General features: G+C 39.5%; 1 protein-coding gene across 1 annotated transcript; it reads left to right on the forward strand.

Moving 5' to 3' along the window:
- The first annotated feature begins 783 nt into the window (after nt 1-783).
- LOC134390800 (N-alpha-acetyltransferase 20) lies at nt 784-22,196 on the forward strand. The gene is made up of 6 exons (XM_063114564.1): nt 784-902; nt 5,096-5,120; nt 14,630-14,720; nt 15,437-15,572; nt 21,085-21,230; nt 21,672-22,196. The coding sequence occupies exons 1-6, from the start codon at nt 850-852 to the stop codon at nt 21,755-21,757; spliced, it is 537 nt and encodes a 178-aa protein (XP_062970634.1). The 5' UTR covers nt 784-849; the 3' UTR covers nt 21,758-22,196.
- The last annotated feature ends 1,213 nt before the right edge of the window (nt 22,197-23,409 follow it).

The following is a 23,409-nucleotide window of genomic DNA, read 5'->3' on the forward strand; positions in this document are numbered from 1 at the left end:
ATGGCCGGTGCGCTCACTGGCTGAGCGCGGTGTGGGTGACACCAAGCCAAGGGGTTGTGACCCCTTACCGGTCCCCCCAAAAAACAAAAACAAACAAACAAACCTGATGCTTGATTCAGTTATTTGGAAACATAGTATGTTTGGAGCCACTTGGACATGTGAATCTGCTTTGTAACAACACGTTCTATGAGATCTAAACACAGAACAGGTATTTCCGATGACAATTTCTCTCTCAGATTGAAATATGCTGCACATGTAGAATACATATCAGATTTCAAAATCTTAGTACAAAAAGAAGGTAAAATATTCTATTAGTATTTTTCTGCATTGATTACATGTTGAAATGATACCCTTTCGGGTCTCCTGGGTAAAATAAAGTACATTATTAAAGTTAATTTCACCTTTCTTTCTACGTTTTTAAGCATGGTTTAGACAATTTAAGATCGCACTGGCGGCTCACACCACGAATCCTCCCGTTCCCCTCGACCTGCTCCTTCCTCATTTACGAGGCAGCACCCAGGTGGTTCTGAACGCTGCTTTCTGCCTTGGTTCCCTGATCCCTGGCACTCTTTTCCTCCTTCCTAGGTGACCACACTGCCTACTTTCTCCAGTCCCTTCCCCAGAAGGGTTTTGAGGTTTTGAGAACCCAGAGCCCATCCCTGACCTCACGCGAGTGGCCTGGCAATTCCGGCTCCAGCCGCCAGATGGAGCCCATCGCGACCGTAGTCGCTGAGAAACTCGGACCCGGAAGTAGTTCCTCACCCCACTCCGCTCGGCCGGGCGGGGCGACTTCCGGTGAGGTGGGCGCTGGTCGTGGGAACTTGCTTCAGGGGCGACGGCGGAGGCGCTATGACTACGCTCCGGGCGTTCACCTGCGACGATCTGTTCCGCTTCAACAACATGTGAGTGAAGCGCGCCCTGGGCCAGCCGCTCCTGGCCGGGCCCCGTGCCCGGCAGCGCCCTCTCGGCCGGGCCGGGGCCTGCGGGGCCACCTCCTCGGGCGGACACAGGCGCCTTCCCCGGTGCCCTCGGCCAAACCGCGTGAACTTCATCTGTAGATCCTGCTCGCTCGTGGGGACGGTCGCAGCGCCTCGGCAGCCTCCTGGGGTCGCTATCAGGATGCGGGGGGTGATGGGGCGAGGTGGGGAAGCGGCCCCGAGCGCGGGCTCGACGCCGGCCCTGCTGCTCACCGGCTAGCGACCGGGCAGGGACTCGTGCGGCGGACACCAGTGAAGTGCCAGCTGCAGGGCAGCAGCGAGCGTCGGGGCGAGGCCAGCAGACTGCGTGGGGAATGTGTGCGTTGTGACGGCACCCGGTGGCACTGATCAGATTGTATGCGAGTTCTATCTGAATTGTATCTGAATGAAGTAACATTGTGATCACTGTGCCCCACCGCAGCGGTGCCCTCTCGGCCGTGGTTTACGTTTGTAAGTTGAGTTACTGTAGCTGCGCACTCAGCGTAAACTGTTTCAGTTGCGAGGAGTCAGGGCAGGGGGCAGGTGCTTGTGCAGGCCCACTGTGCGCAGATCCCTGGGGACAGTGTCTCTGAATCCGAGTTAAGGCAGGACCTGTGACCTGCAGGTGCCATCTTCCTCTTCTATTATTTTTTAAAGGAAACATTTAATTGTGGACATTTCTGAACATTTAGAAAAGATTAAGGGATTTTACCGTGAAATTCTGCAGTTAGCATTTTGCTCGATGGGTTTCGTCACATACCCATCTATGATCACTTTGAAAAACAACAGGGCAGTATGTGAAAACTAAGGACCAAGTGGTTCAGAATCAAGTGTCAGGAAGCTGGAAAGAGCTTTGGGATGAGACGGCTAGGAACATTAAAAACGATGGATAAAATATTGGTAAGCGAGGAAGGAAGTTCTGGAGAAGGGTGGGTGCGAAGGTGCGAAAATAAGACGTGTGGTCGGACAGCTGGGATCAGTGTGTATACAGTGGTTGGTTTCTGTAACTGGCAGTCAGGGAGAAGCAGGTGAAACTGGATTTTGGCTCCATTATTGAGGGGCTTGCACTTGATCCTGTGGGAAGAATTTTCTATTTGGCCTGTGCGGGTCGAAGGGCATAGCTGAAGTGCCTTGTATTGAGCTCTCACTGTTCTCTGCACTGTCCTGAGCACTCACGTAATAATCTATTTAATCCTCACAATTCTATCATCCTCATGTTATGTATGAGTAAAAAGTATTGCAAGCTCAAGTGAATTGCCCCACATGATGGAACCTTGAGGTGAGAGTGGATGGAGCAAGGACTGTAGGCCAAGGAGATTGGCTCTGGAGTAGTGGTTCTTAAAGAGTTGGTCCCAGACCACAGGAAACATTTTGGAAATGCATATCCTCTGCTGTTTGAGAACCACAGCTCTGGAGGCTAAACTCCAAACCACGAAACTCTGTGGTGTGTGACGTTATTAGAGGAGGTAAACTGGGCAGGTAATCCTTTAAGGAGGCCTTGGCAATGGCCCAGAGATGATGACTTGACAAAGTCTTCGGTTTTGGAGGCGTAGCATGGGAAGTGACAGGGCACCTTGAAGTTTCAATAGATAAGGCAAAGCCTCTTGGAGAATCAGTTTTAACTTAGTATCTAGGAAGGGACAACACTATTTTATGTGAAAATAAATGAATACTTATGATAAAACATTATTATTATACATTTTATTATAATAAAACAGAGAACCACCTGGCTTGTAAAGTCCTTTTCGGAATATGCCAATAGGGGAACCCTACCCTACCCCATTTTCTCCTATTCTCTTGCTTCTTTAATTAGGGAATTTTGGTAGAAAACTGTGAGCATCACTCAGATTAGGTGTTGCAGTAGGAATTGAAAGAAGCAATAGATGTAGAGCATTACAATTAATTTTAGAGAAAAAAGTGAATATAACATGTAGAACTTAGTCTTTTGTACAAAGGGAAAAATAGAAGCAGGGAAGGGAAATTAGCAGTGAGTGGGGATTAAGCTTTAGATAGGGTGTTTAGGGAAGGTGTCATTGAAGAAAGACCCAGGGGAAGTGAGGGAGTGTATTATGTGGAGTTTGTGGGCAGGGGAGCTTTCCAAGCAGCGGGAACAGTAAGTGCAAAGATACCTGTTTCAAATAGGAGGAGGCAGCGGCCAGCGTGGCTGGAGGAGAGTGAGTGTGGGAGTGTAAGGGGACACGTCAGAGTTACAAGGGCTAGGTGCTGGAGAGGCCATCATAGGACTTGGGCTTCTTGCCAAGTGCACTGGGCATGGGGGGCTCAAGTTTAAGTCTGAGCTCAAGATAGAAATTTGGGGGCCAACACTATGTAGTGATAGGTGACCAGGAGGCTAGGTGACAGCAGTGATGGAGTGAGTGTACAACATAGAGAAAAGAGGCTCTAGGATGGCACAGTGTGGCATCAAGTGTTAGAGTGGTGGAGACCAAGTGGCCTGGTGAGGTGGAAGGAAAACCTGGTGGTGGGGTCTCAGAAGCCAAGCAAAGAGAGCATTTCAGGCAGAGGACGTGGGGAACTGTGCCAAGAGCTGCTGATGGCTAAGTATACATCATATTTGTACATTTCTTCCAGGAAGGAGACAGCAATTGAAAATGTAGATGCGGGAGAGAAACAGATTTGCAGGAGCAGGTCTCGAGTACTGAGAGGGGTGGGATCTACTCACTGGCACCCCATGCATAGTGACAGGAGAGCGGGTAGCATATGGGTGCAGATGCTTGTAGATGGGTGGGTCCAGTGGTGCTTTGGTAAAGCTTTGTTCTTCCTGTTACGTTTTCTTTGTGATGAAGTAAGCAGCAGCTGAGATAGAGAAGGAGGGCGGTGGGTGGTCTGTTGGAGAGTGGAGGTGAGACGAGAGAGTATGAAGTAGTCGTTTAGAAGTGTGGGAAAGCAAATCCCCACATTGTGTTACAGCACTGATTCTCCAGGTGTGAGCTGGGGCTATGGGGGGAAAGGGTCCCCAAGACTGTTTCGGGAGTTCTGCAAAGTTGAGCTATTTTCATAATAACACTAAGAAGGTATTTTGCCATTTTTACTCTCATTCTCTTACAAGTGTACAGTAGAGTTTTCCAGATGTGTGATCTTTCAACAGCAAGCATAACAAATTCTTGAGAATCCAGCAGTCTTTTAAGCCAGACATTGCAAAATTGTTAAAACAGTGCCATTGTTGTCAATAATTTTTTGTTTTTGTAAATGTGATTTTTTGGTAAAGTTAATTCATATTAACATGTAATTGATTTATTTTTTAAATGAATAAATAACAGTTTAACACTCTAAATATCAATAGATATAACCTACATAAACAAAAGTTCCCTGGAGTCCTCAATAATTTTTTAGTGTAAAGAGGTTCTGAAACCAAAAGGTTTGAGAGTTGCTGGAGTAGAGACATAGTATTACTGATTGGCATTAATAAGTGTCTCAAAGAATTTGAGTAGAAATGGGAAGAAGAAGAATTGAAAGTAGAGGATTTTGAGCCTGGTTCCATCAGTTGAATAGGAAAGTGAAGAAATAGAGCCGTTTGGGGATGGAGGAGATGGGTTTTAAGAGTGGGGTGCTGTGATGGGACGTGCTGGTGAGGTGCCTGTAGCACCAGAGTCAGGCTGGGGAGGCTTCCTCTGAGAATACGTAATTGAAAGCATAGGAAGGGGGGCGGCGAGGAAGGGCAGTGGGAATGTAGAAGAGGAGGAGGAGCATAAGCCAAGTGGTGGGAGTGCTCATACTTAAAGGGTGGAATAAAGGAGAAAGGAGAAATAGGCAAGGCCCAGAGATGGCGCAGTGGGAGAGTTTGATCTTCTGTCTGTGTAAGATGCTTGCCTAACTGGTCTCCAGTTCCACTGACAGCTTTTGTTGCCATTTACAAAATGGAAGATTCTGACGTAGAGTTATTAACTTTTAATTTGTAAAGAAGCAGTTAAATGAAAATGTATAAATACCTGTATAGTCACTGTAACAATTCATTATAGCCATTAGGTAGTTAAAACCATCTTCCTTAGCCCTAAAGTTGGTTTTAAAGTTGTGAATTAAGCACATTTTGTTTTCCTTGGGCATATTAGTTTTAGTTTTTGGATGCTTATTTGAACTGATTTTGTAAACACTGCTTACTATTGACGTTTCTCTTGTTTCAGTAACTTGGATCCACTTACAGAAACTGTATCCTTTTTTAAAAAAAAGTTAAATGAAGACTAAGAGTAAAGAAAATGGAGAAATAAAAGGAAAAACAGACTTGAGTACTAAAAAATTAAAAAACTTGTAGGTCAGGGAACAACACTGAAAGCAACGTTGAAAGCAATTTTTAAAAAATGAGAACAAGAGTTGCCTTAAGTCTGCCTGACAAACTGTTAATGTAATGATCTTGTATAAAACTTTCACATTACAGATTTCTTCCCCTGCCCACCTTGCCCCACAGTAGTAAGCATGGCGTATACAACAGAATGCACAGTGACTTCAGCAAGGTGGCTGATGTGAGCAAAGTCTGGAGATGATTAGCAGTGCAAGACAGGTTGTGAAGTCACCAGCAACCAGGCTCTTTGCAGTTTAACCATTCTACCATTCCCAGGGTGGTCTTGGTCCTCCTGTTCTTGCCAGAGCAAACAGCATCACATCCATGTTCCTGGCAGCAGACTCAACAGAGGGGAAGGTGAGAGTGTCCTTCCCTTTTAAGGGTATCCTTGGGAAGTACCACACAACCCAGCACGTCTCATGCCTCACCTGTCTAGTCCTGTCTCAAATCTGGAAATGTGCCCAGCTTTAAATTGGGACTTGCTAGTACAGTGAGTAAAGGATTTTGGGTAACAATTAGCAGTCTCTATCATACTCCCAATAGAAGACATAGGCAAAGGTGTGTAAAGTTAGGGTACTCTGGGTTAACCCCCACTTCCTTAGTGGCATAAACTACAAAGTGGGATTTCTGTGTTAGGCTCCACATCCATTGAAGGTGGGTAGGAGGGTTCTATTAACTGTTGATAATTTACCAAAAGAGTGCATATAGGAGGTTAATGAACATATTAAGAGTTCATACAAAGTTCAGTCTCACCAGTCAAAAGACATGCAAATTAAAACCAAAATGAAATGCTGTATTTTACCTATTAAATCATGCAGGATTTAAAACAGTGATAAAACTCAATCCTGATGATGGCAAGGTGAGAGGAGCAGTCTCATAAGTTGCTAGTGACAGTATAAACTGCTAACAATCTTTCTGGAAGTCACTGTGAAATGGAATACTTAGTAATTCCATTTTCTGAAAGCTGCAAATAATGGTTCACAAAGCCTAGGATATTTGCTATCTGGAATTATATACAAAAAAGTTTGCTAACCTCTGAGTTACATGATTACAAAAATTATTTATTGCTGGAGAATTATAAAATATTCTTAAAAATTAAGAATTTAATTTAAAATTTGGAGTAACATTCACACACGGAAATAAGGAAATGGTTAAATAAATTAAGCTATATTCATGAAGGATTTAAAAGTTTTTTGAGACTCTGGAAATAACCCAGATATTCATTATCAGGAGGGTGGATGTTTAAATTGTCTCTTCACACAAGGGAATACTACACAATAAAAATTAACTATAGACAACAACAGGACTACATATAAGAAACAAAGATGAGTAGAAAAAGCAAAAAATTTCCAAAGCTAGCATTTCTTTTTTTTTTTTTTTTAAACTTTATTTTTTAAATTTATTTATTTATTTATTTTTTAAATTTTATTTTGTCAATATACATTGTGGCTGATTATTGCTCCCCATCACCAAAACCTCCCTCCCTTCTCCCTCCCCCCCTCCCCCCCAACAATGTCCTTTCTGTTTGCTTGTCGTATCAACTTCAAATAATTGTGGTTGTTATATCTTCTTCCCCCCCCCCCGGTTTGTGTGTGTGTGTGTGTGTGTGTGTGTCTGTGTGTGTGTGTGTGTGTGAATTTATATATTAATTTTTAGCTCCCACCAATAAGTGAGAACATGTGGTATTTCTCTTTCTGTGCCTGACTTGTTTCACTTAATATAATTCTCTCAAGGTCCATCCATGTTGTTGCAAATGGCAGTATTTCATTCGTTTTTATAGCTGAGTAGTATTCCATTGTGTAGATGTACCACATTTTCCGTATCCACTCATCCGATGATGGGCATTTGGGCTGGTTCCAACTCTTGGCTATTGTAAAGAGGGCTGCGATAAACATTGGGAAACAGGTATACCTTTGACTTGATGATTTCCATTCCTCTGGGTATATTCCCAACAGTGGGATAGCTGGGTTGTATGGTAGATCTATCTGCAGTTGTTTGAGGAACCTCCATACCATTTTCCATAGAGGCTGCACCATTTTGCAGTCCCACCAACAATGTATGAGAGTTCCTTTTTCTCCGCAGCCTCGCCAGCATTTATCGTTCATAGTCTTTTGGATTTTAGCCATCCTAACTGGGGTTAGATGGTATCTCAATGTGGTTTTGATTTGCATTTCCCGGATGCTGAGTGATGTTGAGCATTTTTTCATATGTCTGTTGGCCATTTGTATATCTTCCTTAGAGAAATGCCTACTTAGCTCTTTTGCCCATTTTTTAATTGGGTTGCTTGTTTTCTTCTTGGACAGTTGTTTGAGTTCCTTATATATTCTGGATATTAATCCTTTGTCAGATATATATTTTGCAAATATTTTCTCCACTCTGTTGGTTGTCTTTTAACTCTTTTGTTTCTTTTGCTGTGCAGAAGCTTTTTAGTTTGATATAATCCCATTTGTTTATTTTTCCTTTGGTTGCCCGTGCTTTTGGGGTCGTATTCATGAAGTCTGTGGCCAGTCCTATTTCCTGAAGTGTTTCTCCTATGTTTTCTTTAAGAAGTTTTATTGTTTCAGGGTGCATATTTAAATCCTTAATCCATTTTGAGTTGACTTTAGTATACGGCGAGAGGTATGGATCTAGTTTCATTCTCCTGCATATGGATATCCAGTTGTCCCAACACCATTTGCTGAAGAGGCAGTCCCTTCGCCACTGAATAGGCTTGGTGCCTTTGTCAAAGATCAGCTGACAGTAAGTGTGTGGGTTTATTTCTGGATTCTCTATTCTATTCCATTGATCAGTGTGTCTGTTTTTATGCCAGTACCATACTGTTTTGGTTATTATAGCTTTGTAGTATAGCTTAAAGTCAGGTAGTGTTATGCCTCCAGCTTTATTTTTTTTGCTCAGCATTGCTTTGGCTATGCGTGGTCTTTTATTGTTCCATATAAATGTCTGGATAGCTTTTTCCATTTCTGAGAAAAATGTCTTTGGAATTTTGATGGGGATTGCATTGAATTTGTATATCACTTTGGGTAGTATGGACATTTTCACTATGTTGATTCTTCCAATCCAAGAGAATGGGATATCTTTCCATCTTCTTGTATCCTCTCTAATTTCTCTCAGCAGTGGTTTGTAGTTCTCATTATAGAGATTTTTCACCTCCTTGGTTAACTCAGTTCCTAAGTATTTTATTTTTTTGGTGGCTATTGTAAATGGGCAGGCTTTCTTGATTTCTCGTTCTGCATGTTCACTATTGGAGAAAAGAAATGCTACTGATTTTTGTGTGTTGATTTTGTATCCTGCTACTGTGCTGAAATCATTTATCAATTCCAACAGTTTTTTGGTAGAGGTTTTAGGCTGTTCGATATATAGGATCATGTCATCTGCAAACAGGGACAGTTTGACTTCATCTTTTCCAATCTGGATGCCCTTTATTTCCTTCTCTTCTCTGATTGCTCTGGCTAGTAGTTCCAACACTATGTTGAATAGGAGTGTTGAGAGTGGGCATCCTTGTCTAGTTCCTGTTCTTAAAGGAAAAGCTTTTGGCTTTTCCCCATTCAGGATGATATTGGCAGTGGGTTTGTCATATATGGCTTTAATTATGTTGAGATACTTTCCCTCTATACCTAACTTATAGAGGGTCTTTGTCATGAATGAGTGCTGAACTTTATCAAATGCTTTTTCAGCATCTATAGAGATGATCATATGGTCCTTGTGTTTGAGTTTATTAATATGGTGTATCACATTTATTGATTTGCGTATGTTGAACCAACCTTGCATCCCTGGGATGAATCCCACTTGATCGTGATGAATAATTTTTCGTATGTGTTGCTGTATTCTGTTTGCTAGTATTTTAGTGAGGATTTTTGCATCTCTATTCATCAAGGATATCGGCCTGTAGTTTTCTTTTTTGGTTATATCTTTACCTGGTTTTGGTATCAGGATGATGTTTGCTTCATAGAATGAGTTTGGGAGATTTGCGTCCATTTCAATCTTTTGGAATAGTTTGTAAAGAATCGGTGTCAATTCCTCTTTGAATGTTTGGTAAAATTCTGCTGTGAATCCATCTGGTCCTGGGCTTTTCTTTGTTGGGAGCCTTCTGATAACAGCTTCAATCTCCTTTATTGTTATTGGTCTGTTCAAATTTTCTACGTCTTCACGGTTCAGTTTTGGGAGCTTGTGTGTGTCCAGAAATTTATCCATTTCCTCCAGATTTTCAAATTTGTTGGCGTATAGTTGTTTATAGTAGTCTCGAATGATTCCTTGTATTTCAGATGAATCAGTTGTAATATCGCCTTTTTCATTTCTAATTTTTGTTATTTGAGTCCTCTCCTTTTTTTTGTTAGCCATGCTAATGGTTTGTCAATTTTATTTATCTTTTCAAAAAACCAACTTTTTGATTCGTTGATCTTTTGAATTGTTTTTTGGTTTTCAATTTCATTCAGTTTTGCTCTGATCTTAATGATTTCTTTCCGTCTGCTAACTTTAGGTTTGGATTGTTCTTGTTTTTCTAGTTCTTTAAGGTGAAGTGTTAGGTTGTTCACTTGCCATCTTTCTATTCTTCTGAAGTGAGCATTTAATGCAATAAATTTTCCCCTCAATACTGCTTTTGCAGTATCCCACAGGTTTTGGTATGATGTATCATTGTTTTCATTAGTTTCAAGAAATTTTTTGATTTCCTGCTTGATTTCTTCTTGGACCCATATGTCATTAAGTAGAATGCTGTTTAATTTCCATGCGTTTGTATAGTTTCCAGAGTTTCGTTTGTTATTAATTTCTAGTTTTAATCCATTGTGGTCTGAGAAGATACATGGGATAATTCCAATTTTTTTGAATTTATTGAGACTTGATTTGTGACCTAATATGTGATCTATCCTGGAGAATGATCCATGTGCTGATGAGAAGAATGAATATTCTGAGGTTGTTGGGTGGAATGTTCTGTAGATATCTGCCAATTCCAATTGGTCTAGAGTCTTGTTTAAATCTTGTGTTTCTCTACTGATTCTTTGCCTAGATGATCTGTCTAATATTGACAGTGGGGTGTTCAGGTCTCCTGCTATTATGGTATTAGTGTCTCTTTCCTTCTTTAGGTCTAATAGAGTTTGTTTTATAAATCTGGCTGCTCCAACATTGGGTGCGTACATATTTATGATTGTTATGTCTTCTTGATGGATCAGTCCTTTTATCATTAAGTAGTGTCCCTCATTGTCTCTTTTTATGGTTTTTAGTTTAAAGTCTATTTTGTCAGATATAAGAATAGCTACTCCAGCTCGTTTTTCTTTTCTGTTTGCATGGTAAATCTTTTTCCATCCTTTCACTCTTAGTCTGTGTGAATCTTTATGTGTGAGGTGGGTCTCTTGTAGGCAGCATATAGTTGGGTCCTGCTTCTTGATCCAGTCAGCCAGTCTGTGTCTTTTAATTGGGGAATTTAAGCCTTTTACATTAAGAGTTGTTATTGAAAGGTGTTGATTTATTCCTAGCATTTTATTGGTTGTTTGGTTGTCTTAGGTGTCTTTTGTTCCTTGCTTTCTGATTTACTGTTTGGTTTCTTTGTTTGTTGGTTCCTTAGGTTGTAGATAGTGTATTTGTTAGCTTGTTTTCTCTTCATGAATGCCATTTTTATTATACTAGCGGGTTTAGATTTTTCTTGGGTTTTTATGGCAGTGGTAGTTATTTTTCAGGAACCAAACCCAGTACTCCCTTGAGGATTTCTTGTAAGGGTGGTCGTGTGGTAGTGAACTCCCGCAGTTTTTGTTTGTCTGAGAAATATACTATTTGCCCCTCATTTCGGAAGGATAGCCTTGCAGGGTAGAGTATTCTTGGCTGGCAATCTTTGTCTTTTAGTATTTTGAAAATATCATCCCATTCCTTTCTAGCTTTTAGGGTTTCTGATGAAAAGTCTGATGTTAACCTGATTGGGGCTCCCTTATAGGTGATTTGACGCTTCTCTCTTGCAGCTTTTAAGATTCTCTCTCTGTCTCTGAGTTTTGCCAATTTGACTATGACATGTCTTGGAGAAGGTCTTTTTGGGTTGAATACATTTGGAGATTGTTGAGCTTCCTGGATCTGAAGATCTGTGATTTTTCCTATACCTGGGAAGTTTTCTGCCACTATTTTGTTGAATATGTTTTCAATGCAATCTCCATTTTCCTCCCCTTCTGGAATACCCATGACTCGGATATTTGATCGCTTAAGGTTGTCTGATATCTCTCTCAGATTTTCTTCAATGTCCTTGATTCTTTTTTCTTTCTTTTTGTCTGCTTGTGTTATTTCAAACAGCCCATCTTCAAGTTCAGAGGTTCTCTCTTCAACTTCGACAAGCCTGCTGGTTAAACTCTCCGTTGTGTTTTTTATTTCACTGAATAACTTCTTCAGTTCAGCAAGTTCTGCTACATTTTTTTTCAGGACATTGATTTCCTTGTACATTTCCTCTTTCAGATCCTGTATACTTTTCCTCATTTCATCATGATGTCTAGCTGAATTTTCTTGTATCTCATTCAGTTTCCTTAGAATTATCACTCGAAATTCCTTGTCAGTTATTTCAAGGGCTTCTTGTTCTATAGGCTCTAGAGTTTGAGATTTATTAACTTTTGGTGGTGTACTTTCTTGATTTTTTGTATTTCTGGTATCTTTTTTTTGGTGTTTATTCATTGTGGCAGGGGGTTTCACAGTCCACCGGTTTGAGACTAATGACTAACTAGGATGTTGCTGTGGTTGCCAATTTCGTATGGCTACCTCCGTGACTGCTCAGTTGGCCTCTAGTGCCTTGTGTGTGTGGTTGCCTCGGGTCTTGGGCTTCTCCGGGGAGCCACCTTTCTGGTCAGCTTGGACTCTGCTGGGCTGGTGGATCACGTACCACAGAGTGTGTGATCTCTGTTGAGCTTTCACTTCCTGTGCAGGACTTCTCCCCGTTCTGTGTGCTCTGGCCCAGGCTGTTAGATCGTGCAGTGGCGACCCCACCGGGTGTGTGGTTTCTGTCGAGTCTCCGCCTCCCTGGCCGCACGTCTCCCCCCTCTGTGCGCACTGTGCTGGGCTGGGGCGTGTCTTCTGCATCCCTCGTCTATCAGCTGGGCCTTCAAGACCCTGCTCGGCACCGCCTCGCCCAGGAAGTCTACCAGGTTTCTGCTAGGCACAGACGACCTGTCTCTCTGGGTGCCTTTGTAGCACTGTGTAGATCTTTCTCGGGTCTTGTTCACCTTTGTATCCCCCTGGTATAAACCGAGTCTAGCGCCCGCCTGTAGCCTGCTCTCCGGCAGGTTCAAGTGGACCTGGGAACTCTCCTACCACACTATTCCCAACCAGAAATTCGTTAGGCTTTTTTCCAAACTGGTGGCTGTAGAGATGGTATCTGCCTCCCATGAACAGGAAGTTTACCGGGGGCCGGAGTCCAGGGTGTGGTGGAGTGACAGTCGGCCCGCCCGTACTTCCTTGCCCTCCCAACACTGGCCGGGGATGCCCCACGCCACCAGCCCCGCCAGAGAACCGCGGAGGGAGTGGAAGAGGAGGCCGGCCCGCAGGCTCCGGAAAGCCCCGTGCCGGGCCAAGCAAGTGGGAGGGCTCAGTGATGGCCGAGCAGGGCGGAGCTGCCCGCACCTGCGAAAATGGAGGCAGCACAGGGGCGGTGAGTGGCCTGGTGGTGCAGGCGGGAGCCGGGTGGGCATGCGCCCCCCAAACAGAACTGGGCCAAGGGTCACTCACAGGGTTGTGCCAGGTCGGGTGCTCGCTCTCTGTCTCTGGTTTGTCGCCTTCCGTGTTCTCGGCCGCTGCCGCCTCGGGCTGTTCAGTCACGGCACGGCTCGGGCACTCCCAGGAATCTTCTTTAATGCTGGCCTGAAACCTCGAATCCTGAATAGGGCAGCTGGCCACCTTCAGCGCGGCCCCGGCCTCCGGGATCCTGTCTGCATCCACAGCAGCCCTGGCGCCGCGTTCCCTGTTTCGAGACTCGCTTTTGCAGCTAAGAAACAGTTCTTTTCCTGCTCCACACTTCAAAGCTGTTGCCTGTAAGTGAGGCAGCCTCTCCTGCCGGGGGCAAAGTGGCGTTCAGCCCCCACGACCGGTCAGCAGCTGCAGTCCTCCCTTAAGAGATGGCAAGAGGAAGGTCCACAAGTTTCCCGGCTGCCTGAGGCCCAGTGGCCGCCTTTTCCACCTCAGCTACTCCGCGCCAGCCGCCGCAGCCACCGCCATCTTGAAACTCGTTGCATTTCTATTTTAAACATTATGACTAATTAAAAATACGTTGTTTTTAAGAAAAGAAAAAAAAAGAAAAAGCCAAAGGTTTTTGAAGAATTTTGAATGACACAAAAATTCTCTGTATAGTAAGGGAAAATATTAGAATGTAAATTAACTTATATGATGTGCTTCCAGTGACATTTGAAGTTTACAGTAAAAGTTCCGTAATCCATTGGAGCCCATAATTTGAAAGCAACCTGTTAGGTCCTAGTGGTTGAGGGAGGAGGGGTATTGGGGGTTCCTCCATTAGCCTGAGGGGATTCGATTGTAATGTCAGTGGCTGGATGGCAGGAAGACTGGCTTGCCTCCCATCTTAGGGGTTATGTTTGAGGAGTCCTCAAAATAATGACTGTCCTTCAGAGGAGATTTTGAAGAACTTAACACTGAACAGGTTTTCCAGGAACTTTTTTTAAAAAAAATTATGGTGTCCTCTCAGAAAGTTTACATTAAGAAGAAACGTAGGAATGAGTACATGTCAGTAAGGATATCCTAGGGTTGAAGAGTTAAGTTATGAGCAAATTATTCAGGCATTTACTCTTAACATACTTGATTACTTAGGTCAGCTTTTGTTGGCATTACTAGAAATGGAAAATGTGAATCAGTGAAGAAAAGCTGGATAATTGTTAAGTTGCCTCTGGAAGGACTAATGTAAGTAGTACATTTTAATTGTAAATTTTCACAGTCTCAAAGATGAAGCCAGAGTAGGAACTAGCCATTAATTTTCCAAAGCAATTATGGAAGCATAAATGTATTGAACATCTACTGTATGCCAGCACCAGGGATAGAGCAAAATGACATTCATAGTCTAATGGGAGGCAGTGATCGGGTAAGAATATCAGATGACGGTAAATGCTGTGTAGAGATTTAGATACAGTACAATCAGCAGAGAAACAGATTGTAGAAGAGCTTCAGAGTACTGATTCTCTGCTTTCTATCAAATAATGCTGTCTCCATTTCACATTTAAGGTTATATTTCCAGGCAATTTTGTTAAAAATCAGTGCTAACCTAAATATTTTATGTAATGGTACAAATATAGAAATCAAATAGAGCTGGGGGTAAAGTTAACACTATACTTTTTAAAGGAAACTTTTTGCAAAATATCCCTTTAATGAAGAACTTTTTACTGTTCATTACTTTTTACACTCCTTAACAGGACTCTAGTATGGGATTCCTTTTTACTTACAGTACCTCGCCCACTGGCCAGAGTATTTCATCGTTGCAGAGGCACCTGGTGGAGAATTAATGGGTTACAGTAAGTATAATACCACTAGTACTTTTTTGTGTAGGTAGTTAAGATTTTAATATAAGTTTCAACCTGATTGTTTTAGACTGCAGAATTAGAAGTATAATCATACCTGTAATTTTATTTCCTTTTCAATCTTTCAGCAACTTACTGATCTCTTCTTTGTGTTAAGTATTGTGCTATGCCCAGCAGGTACAGCAGTGAACCAACCAGACAGACATGGTCTCAGTCTTCTTGGATCTAATATTTATGTTAAATTTTTACATGGATTATGAGGGTACTTCAGAAAGTTCGTGGAAAAATAGAATTAAAAGATAATACAAATCTTTCCATGAACTTTTTGAAGTACCCTCCTATTTGGTACGTAATGCCCAGATTGTAGCATCTTCATTGAATTAGTACAGCTGCTAACAAAAACTTGAGCTGGGAATTGTCTCAGTTATATGTACATATATAAATAACCACATGAAATGCAGATATTTGAAAAGTACATACTCTTTTTAAAAACTTTTTCTAATTCTGATTCTAGAAGTAGATATAGCATTACATTTGCAAGTAAGTTTTAAATGAAATCACTAACCATTAGCTAGATGACTTCAAGTAGTACTTAAAAATTAAAACCTTGTCATTAGTTTCCTTTATAATAAAAATGTACCAAACAGTAATTTTATATTTAATATGTACATCAGTGTGTCTAATTACTGAATGCAATTTTTTGTTGGCAGTTATGGGTAAAGCAGAAGGCTCAGTAGCTCGGGAAGAATGGCACGGGCATGTCACAGCTCTATCTGTTGCCCCAGAATTTCGACGCCTTGGTTTAGCTGCTAAACTTATGGAGTTACTAGAGGAGATTTCAGAAAGGTGAGATCTTATTTTTCAACTACACTTAGTGATTTATGAACCCTACCCATTTCATTTTTCTCTGGTGAACATTTATAAGACTATTTCCCTTTAGGCTGAATAACAATTATGTTTTACAGTTCACAGGAATTTCATTTTCAGCCTCCAGTAGTCCTTACAATTCTGTCACATATTCAGAGTGGTATTATTGTTCCCTTTTCACCACTGAGTAAAATTAAGGCAAAGTGTTTTGAGTGACCTGCTATAGGCCTAAAGTTGGTGGAATCAAAGACTATCTCTCAAGGTTTCATTTAGTGTTGTTGCTACTACGGCAGACATTCCCAGAGTCTCTGCTAACACCGCCCTTGGCAATGTAAGTTTCTCACAGTGCTCCTAGATCGAAAGCAGTCTTAACCAGTTTTATTCTAACTGCTTAATAAGTATTTACAGCCTATCAGCTACAGGTTGAGTATCCTTTATCCTAAATGCTTGAGACCGAAGTGTTTGGGCTTCGGATTTCTTCAGATTTGGGGATATTTGCATATACATGAGATACTGGGGGAGGGGAGGAACGAAAGGCTAAACATGAAATTCATTTATGTTTCATATATACCTATACACATAATCTGAAGGCAATTTTATATAGCATTTTTTTAATAACTTTATATATGAAACACAGTTTGCATATGCTGAACCATCAGAAAGCAAAGACGCCACTGCCTCAGCCACCGATGTGGATACTGGTTGTCACCACCGTCATTCCTGACTCTGAATTTGCATGCTAGTGATAAGCAATCATTTTCTTATGCTTTCACATATGTATTTAACAGTAAAAGATATGACATACCATTAGTACAGTGAAAATATAATATATTCAGGGTAGTGTGTGGGCTTGATTGCATGGTGGAATCTGGACGTGCAAAGAAAAGATACTGCAACTGTGAAGGGAGCTGGGAGGGTATTCTCTCCTTTGGGGGTGCTGAATAAACTTGTGTTATGCCCCTGTGTTTTGGGTCACATAAGGTCAGGTTTGGAATTTACCACTTGTGGCATCATGTTGGTGCTCAGAAAGTTTTGGATTTTGGAGTATTTTGGATTTCTGAATTAGGGATCCTTAACCTGTAGTAGCCACTTAGAAAAAATAAATTGAAAGAAAATTTATTATTTCATTCTTAAATAACTACGGTTATCTACTAGTGAGATGTGTGCACCTGTTGGGCATTGAATGACTTCTCAAATCTTGGAAACAGATTCAGCACAATCACCTGCATTCCTGTTTCAAATTGATTTTCATGTGGTACTGTTTTTTTTTAATCACAGCAATTGCCAGAAACCCAACTTCATAAAAATATGCCATTAAAGGGAATGTAGCACAATCTAATGCTGAATTTGTAAACTACTTCACAGTGTAGTAGTTTTCCTATATGTGACATGTAAGATTTTGCTGTGTTTTCCTAGAACATCTGAAATATTCTATGGCACAACAGTGCACAGTTTGCGAACTGCCAATATTATGGCATTTTTAAAAGAGATCCGTTGTATATATCAAGCACCCTAATTATATGATAAAACTAATACAGAAATTAAAAGTGAGGTTTCCTCCTCCCATCTCCCATTCTAGAAGAGATAAGAAATTTGTGTATAAGTTTGACCAACTGTCAAGCTCCCATTTCTTTTAATCCCTAAAAGCGTAGTAGGAAAGAGAATAGTTGCTGAGAAGGGCTCTTTAACACTTAATTTCCACTTAATTACTGTATATAATAAAGGCAAGTTTTAAAGAGGTAATTGTGGCCTGACAAACACCCTGTGCCAAGTTAGAAGCAAGAGAAACTTGAATTCTTTCAGAGAAGAGAGGAAATAGTGTTAGCTGAAAAAAAAGTCAACTCTAGTCTTTAAGATTTTTAAAAGTTCTCCCTAGACTGAACAAAAGAAGGGGAGAAAATTTTTAGAAAGATTAGTTTACACACTTCATAATGACATACCTTGTTGAAAAGGCATCTGGCATTATTGCATAATGGACAGGGAGGTAGGAAAGGGTAGCTAACTAGCTATGACCTTGCATATATAATTTAATGTATTTATAGGATAGATTCTCTGTCTCTGAGTAGAAAATCACTAGGCTGCCTTCCCTTCCAGTTTCTGAACCTTTATTATTGTAGAATAATTGCTAAGATTTAAGTAATATTTATTTTTATGCATGTATACATACATACATATAGACATACTTATATACATGTATTTTTAAATGTATACATTAAAATAGAAATATAATTTTCAAACAAGCAGAGGAGAAAAAAGATTGAATGATAAAAATCTATCCAAAAGAAGAAAGGAAATTGAACTGGCAAAACACAAAGCATGAAATAAGATGTTATCTATAAATTTCAAATATTATCAGTCATTGTAACAGTAAATGTTAATGGACTGATGACTCCAGTTAAAAGACAAAGACTGTCAGAACCATATTCTGTTTACAGGAATTATGTGTAAAGATTAAAGATACAGAAAGATTGAAAGTAAAGATACTTTTAAAATTACTATGCAAATACTAACCAAAACAAACTTGGTATATTTATATTAATAATAGTTACATTACAATTGAACAATTATTATTACCAAATGTCACATATTGATAAAATACTTAATCCATCAAGAAGATATAACAATTAAAAGTTTGATGTACCCAGTGACTAAGATCCAAAGTAAAAATGCCAAAATTGACAAAACTACAAGGAGAAGTAGACAGTTCATTATCATAATGGGAGGTATATACATGCTTCTTTCTGATTGATAGAACAACCAGACAGAAATTGGTTAAGGGTATAGAACAAGTGTCAGCAAATTTTTTCTGGGCCAGATAGTAGCTATTTAGGCTTTGCAGACCACCTAAGGTCTCTGTTGCATTTTTTTTTTTTTAACCCTTAAAAATTGTAAAAACCATTCTTAGCTTGAGAGTAATACAAAAATAGGTTGTAAGCCAACTCCTGCCCTAAAGAATTTCAGTCAGTAGCCAAAAATCTTTCCACAAAGAAAGCTGTGGCTTCTCTAGCAAATTTTACCAATTGTTTAAGAAATAATGATTATAAGGGCACTTTTACACAAACAAAAAGAGGGAATATTCCTCAACTCATTTTTTAAGGCTAGGATAACCTTTATAACAAAACCTGACCAAAAATATGAGAAAGGAAAATTTCACTTAATAGATGAAAAAAATCACAGAAAAATCATTAGTAAAGTGGATTCAGCAATACATAAAAAGGATGATACATCAGGAGCAAGGCTTGTTTTAACTTTAGAATAAAGGAGGACAAATTGTTACTTCACTAAATGCATGGAATTTGATAAATTCCAGTATTCATTCATGATAAAAACTTAGTAAACTAGGAAATAGAAGGGGAGAACTTCCTTAACCTGAAAAAATACCTACACAAAATCTGTGGTAAATATGTTTAGTTGTGATGCATTGAATGCTTTCCCTTTGAAATCAGGGACAAGACAAGGATGTCTAAGATAAATAAAAGATATTGAGATTGAAAGGAAACAAAACTTATTTTGCACAGATATGATTGTACAAAGAGAAAATCCACCAGAATCTATAAATACATGTTTAGAGTTAATGAAAGTTAGACAAAGTTATTGAATATAAAGTCAGTATAAAAATCAATTGTATTTCAGTATACCAACAGTGAAATGCCATTTGCACTGGCACGAAAAAACAAAGTGCTTAAGAAATCTAACAAAAGCTGTGCAAGACCTCTCAGATGTTTGTTATAAAGTAGCCCAGCTAAGTGGTGGATAAACTACATCTGTGGATTGGAGGATATTGTAAAACTCGTAATTGACCACAGATCCAATGTAATTGCAGTCCCAAGTATTATTTGTTGGACTCGTTGATTCTGAAACATACTGGAGAATGGAAAGACTAAAAAGAGAGATGATGTTCTTGAACAACAACAACAAAATGGTGGATCTGCCCCTACATATACCAAACTGTAATGAGTAAGACTGTGTATTGGTGATGGAGTAGTTGTCTAGACCAGTGGAACAAAATTTGAGAAACAGATACAAGAATACATGAATTTTGACATACCTCAGACATGCACTGCAGATCAGTAGTGTAAACTTTTCAGTAAAGATGGTGGGTCAACTGGATGTCCACATGGGAATAAAATTTTCCCAAACTATTACCTTACCAAATACACAAATCAATTCCAGATTTATTAAAAACCTAGATTTGAAAAGCAAAACTGAAAAGTCCTTTGAATATAATAGAGTGTCTCCATAACCTCAGGGCAGAAAAGAACTGAAATAGGTCATAAGAAGTGCTAACTGTAGAGGAAACATTCATATATATATTCAACTTCACTGAAGTTAAGTAACTGTTCATCAAAAGGTACCACGAGGATAATGACAAGACAAGCCACAAATTAGAAAAATGTAATTGCAAAAACATTACACAGTGTTGAATATGCAGAGTACATAGAGAACTGCAGCTGGCAGGGAAGATTATGTCAATAAGAACTGTATAGAGGGATAAATCTAAATGGCCAAGAAACAAAAATATATTCAGCCTTGTTAGTAATCAGAAATGCAAATTAAAATCACACTGAGATACCACTACACCATGAGATTGGCAAAAATAAAAATGTCTGATGCGTGAAGACTTGCTACTGTGAAATGGTCTTACCCTCTCTGTGGGAGTGCAAGTTGATACAAACCAGTTGCAAAACAGTTTGGCATTAACTAACAAAGTTGAAGATGTGCATACCCCCTATGACACAGCAATGACACTCCTAGCTGTAGACCTTAGAGACTGTACCAGGAGACACTCAACAAAAGTATTCAAAGCAGCAGTTTGTTTCTCAATAGACACGGACAACATGTGGTATATTCATACAGTGGAACGCTAACCAAAGTGAAGATGAACAAATTCCAGCTACATAGAAGGGTGGCTCACACAGTACTCACTGAGAGGAGCAAATCACAGAAGACTAAATAAAATATGATTCCATTTATATAAAGTTCCACAATCTGAGAAACTAAACTATACTGAGTAAATCTGCAGCAAAAAGCAAGGAGAGAAGAGTCTGGTCACAAGAGTCAGGACATGGAGACATCTGGGTGAGCAAGGGAATATTACTGACCAGAGAGACTTGAGGGCTTCAGGGTGACCAGTGTCCTGTAGCTACACTTGGGCCATGGCCACAGGGGCGTGTACTTCCTAATCTTCCACTTATATATATATAGGGGTGAAAACACTGTACATTGTATGCTTTGATTTTTTTTTAAGAAAACATGTATTGTAGCTTTTGAAATACTGGCACATAAAGTCTTCTTTTTATACTGCAAAATAATCGTTACAAATCCTAAGTAATTAAAAATGCTACTATGATGTAATCAACTGTATGGTCCTATTACTACCATTCTATGAGTAGTAGTCAAAGCAAAGTAAAACAAGTGTTTTTAAAAATTACGTGTCTATTACTTCCTAGGTCTCTCACATTCTAACATTTATTTATTTATTTATTTAAAGAAAGGGTGGATTTTTTGTTGACCTCTTTGTGAGAGTATCTAACCAAGTTGCAGTCAACATGTACAAGCAGTTGGGCTACAGTGTATACAGGACAGTCATAGAGTATTATTCAGCCAGCAACGGGGAGCCCGATGAGGATGCTTATGGTAAGCTCTTTTCTGTGTCAGTACCCCCAAGAGGAAGCTGAAAACAGTTGCATTCATTCTACAGATTGAAATAATCAATTATTTTAACAAAATTAAAAGAATCTTATTTGACCTTAATATTTAAATCTCCTTTAACCTGCTTTTGCAAACCTATTCATAATTAAATTATGTGAACTAACCAATGGTTAATTTCTGTAAGTTATTATTTTACTGTGTTACTGGCATGCTATTTTACTAATGAGCTGAATCCTGGATAGGGTTTGATTAGCATCAGGTATACTTGCAATTGGGAGTCTCATTTATAAATACATTTTGCTTAGAATCTGGTAGAAGTGGGCGTAGGGGACAAAACCCCTTATGGGAACTTTACCTATACACTTTAAATTTGATATAAAATGTTTTGATATTTGGGTGTTTACCTTAAACTTTGCTTCCTAACAGATATGAGGAAAGCACTTTCCAGGGACACTGAGAAGAAATCCATCATACCATTACCTCATCCCGTGAGGCCCGAAGACATTGAATAACTATGGGCAGTGTGTTCTTAGGCAGATGCTCCAGATGTTTTATGGACAATGTTATTTTCATTGGATTATCCTGGAGTTCCGTTAGGAGAAAAATAATCATCTAGGTCTGAAAGACTTCAAGAAAATACAGTTTATCAACTTATTTTAAATTTCATTGTTTCCAATTAGCAATATCCTGCCTATTAAAGCTGTTCACTATAATAAAAGTTAATCAAAAAGGCAGCTAGGTCAGAAGGAAACATTTCACTCTCATGGTTCATAATGTTCACTATATGCTAGAGAAAAGACTTGTTCCAATCTCCTCCTAAATTCTGTGCCTGAGAACCACTGCTGCATATATATTTTTTAATTGTGTATTGAACTGTTAATTGAAGCTTTAAAAGCATATATGAAATGTATAAGTCTAAGATGTATAATAAAATACATTGTTGACTATGAATGTTTTCTGAAAGTTTTTTGGTCATTTATTAACTATAAAACCATTTCCAAATATAAAAAGATGCTGAGGTTTTTGTTAAAGAGGAAAAAGAACCTAATTCCTAAACAAAGACCATATAACTAGATAATAGGCCAACCATGTATTCATTTGTGGTTTAATTACCTGTAATATCTGAAAATATCCAGCAAGTAAAGAACTAACTAACTAAAGAAAAATCCACAAGAAATGATTGAAAAGACTTATTTTGGTGGGGTTGAATGTGGGAGAGGAATGAATCCTTTATGAGAGAATAACTTTTCCTTCCAGCATTTCACACTGGCATATGCTTGTTACATGTTTACATTGAGAACTTGACTGAGAAAATGATCACTAATTTTTTTTTATGATTACGTGCAACATAAACAGAACAGATAATTCTAGGAAGACCGATTAGTCACTAATATTAGTGTCTGACTTCTTTCAGTCTCACCCCTTGACAACTGCAGACTTAGCCAAAGGATATCGAAGTCACAAATTCTCCATTTCACAGACTAGACAGAACTTGGTACTCAATAGTCAAAACTGATCTGACATCCCAGCAGCTGACACCAGTGTAGTGACTAAAGCAGCAAGGCTGAAAACAAATTTGCCTTTTATCCTAATAGTCCTATTTTCTTTTGCCTTCAAACACTGTATCTTATTTACAAGACAGTATTTAGTAACATCATTGAGTAGCTTTTAATCCCATGGGTGAATATATTTGTAAATTTAATGATAAATTTGCTTGTTAATAGTTATTATCAGTGAAAAACAATCTTAAAAATACAGTTCTAGTCCTTGGGCAGTGAACAAAATAAAAAATATGCCTGAGAAATACAGGCCAGGTTAAAGGAAACAATCCCTCAAATCATTTAATTCAGGCAAATATTCTTTGCTTGAGAATGTGAGCAACATATCAGCAAATAGGTTATCATTCTTGTGCTACTTTAAGTTTCATTATTTAGCATATAGTTACCTTAGATGTTTTTACACATTGTCTATCCAAGGGTAAGTTTAACGTGTCAGGTGTCATGAGTGGACACGTAACACACTGTAGCACACTGGGAGATGTTTAGTGGTTCTCTAGGTAGAAATAATTCCATTGTGCACTAAGTTTGGGAACTTATCAGCATTGCTACTGGAGATTCACAACGTACAAGGGTACTTCAAAAAGTTCACAGAAAAACAATTAAAA

This window comes from Cynocephalus volans, chromosome 11 (genome assembly GCF_027409185.1).
Source record: "Cynocephalus volans isolate mCynVol1 chromosome 11, mCynVol1.pri, whole genome shotgun sequence".
NCBI classification, from domain to species: Eukaryota; Metazoa; Chordata; class Mammalia; order Dermoptera; family Cynocephalidae; genus Cynocephalus; species Cynocephalus volans.

Bases quoted from the DNA above. Each gene is read 5' to 3' on its own strand.
- LOC134390800 (XM_063114564.1), top strand. From the start codon at position 850: ATGACTACGCTCCGGGCGTTCACCTGCGACGATCTGTTCCGCTTCAAC. The intron at 903-5,095 runs GTGAGTGAAGCG...CTCTTGTTTCAG, and splicing joins CTGTTCCGCTTCAACAACAT to TAACTTGGATCCACTTACAG. The intron at 15,573-21,084 runs GTGAGATCTTAT...ATTTATTTAAAG, and splicing joins CTAGAGGAGATTTCAGAAAG to AAAGGGTGGATTTTTTGTTG.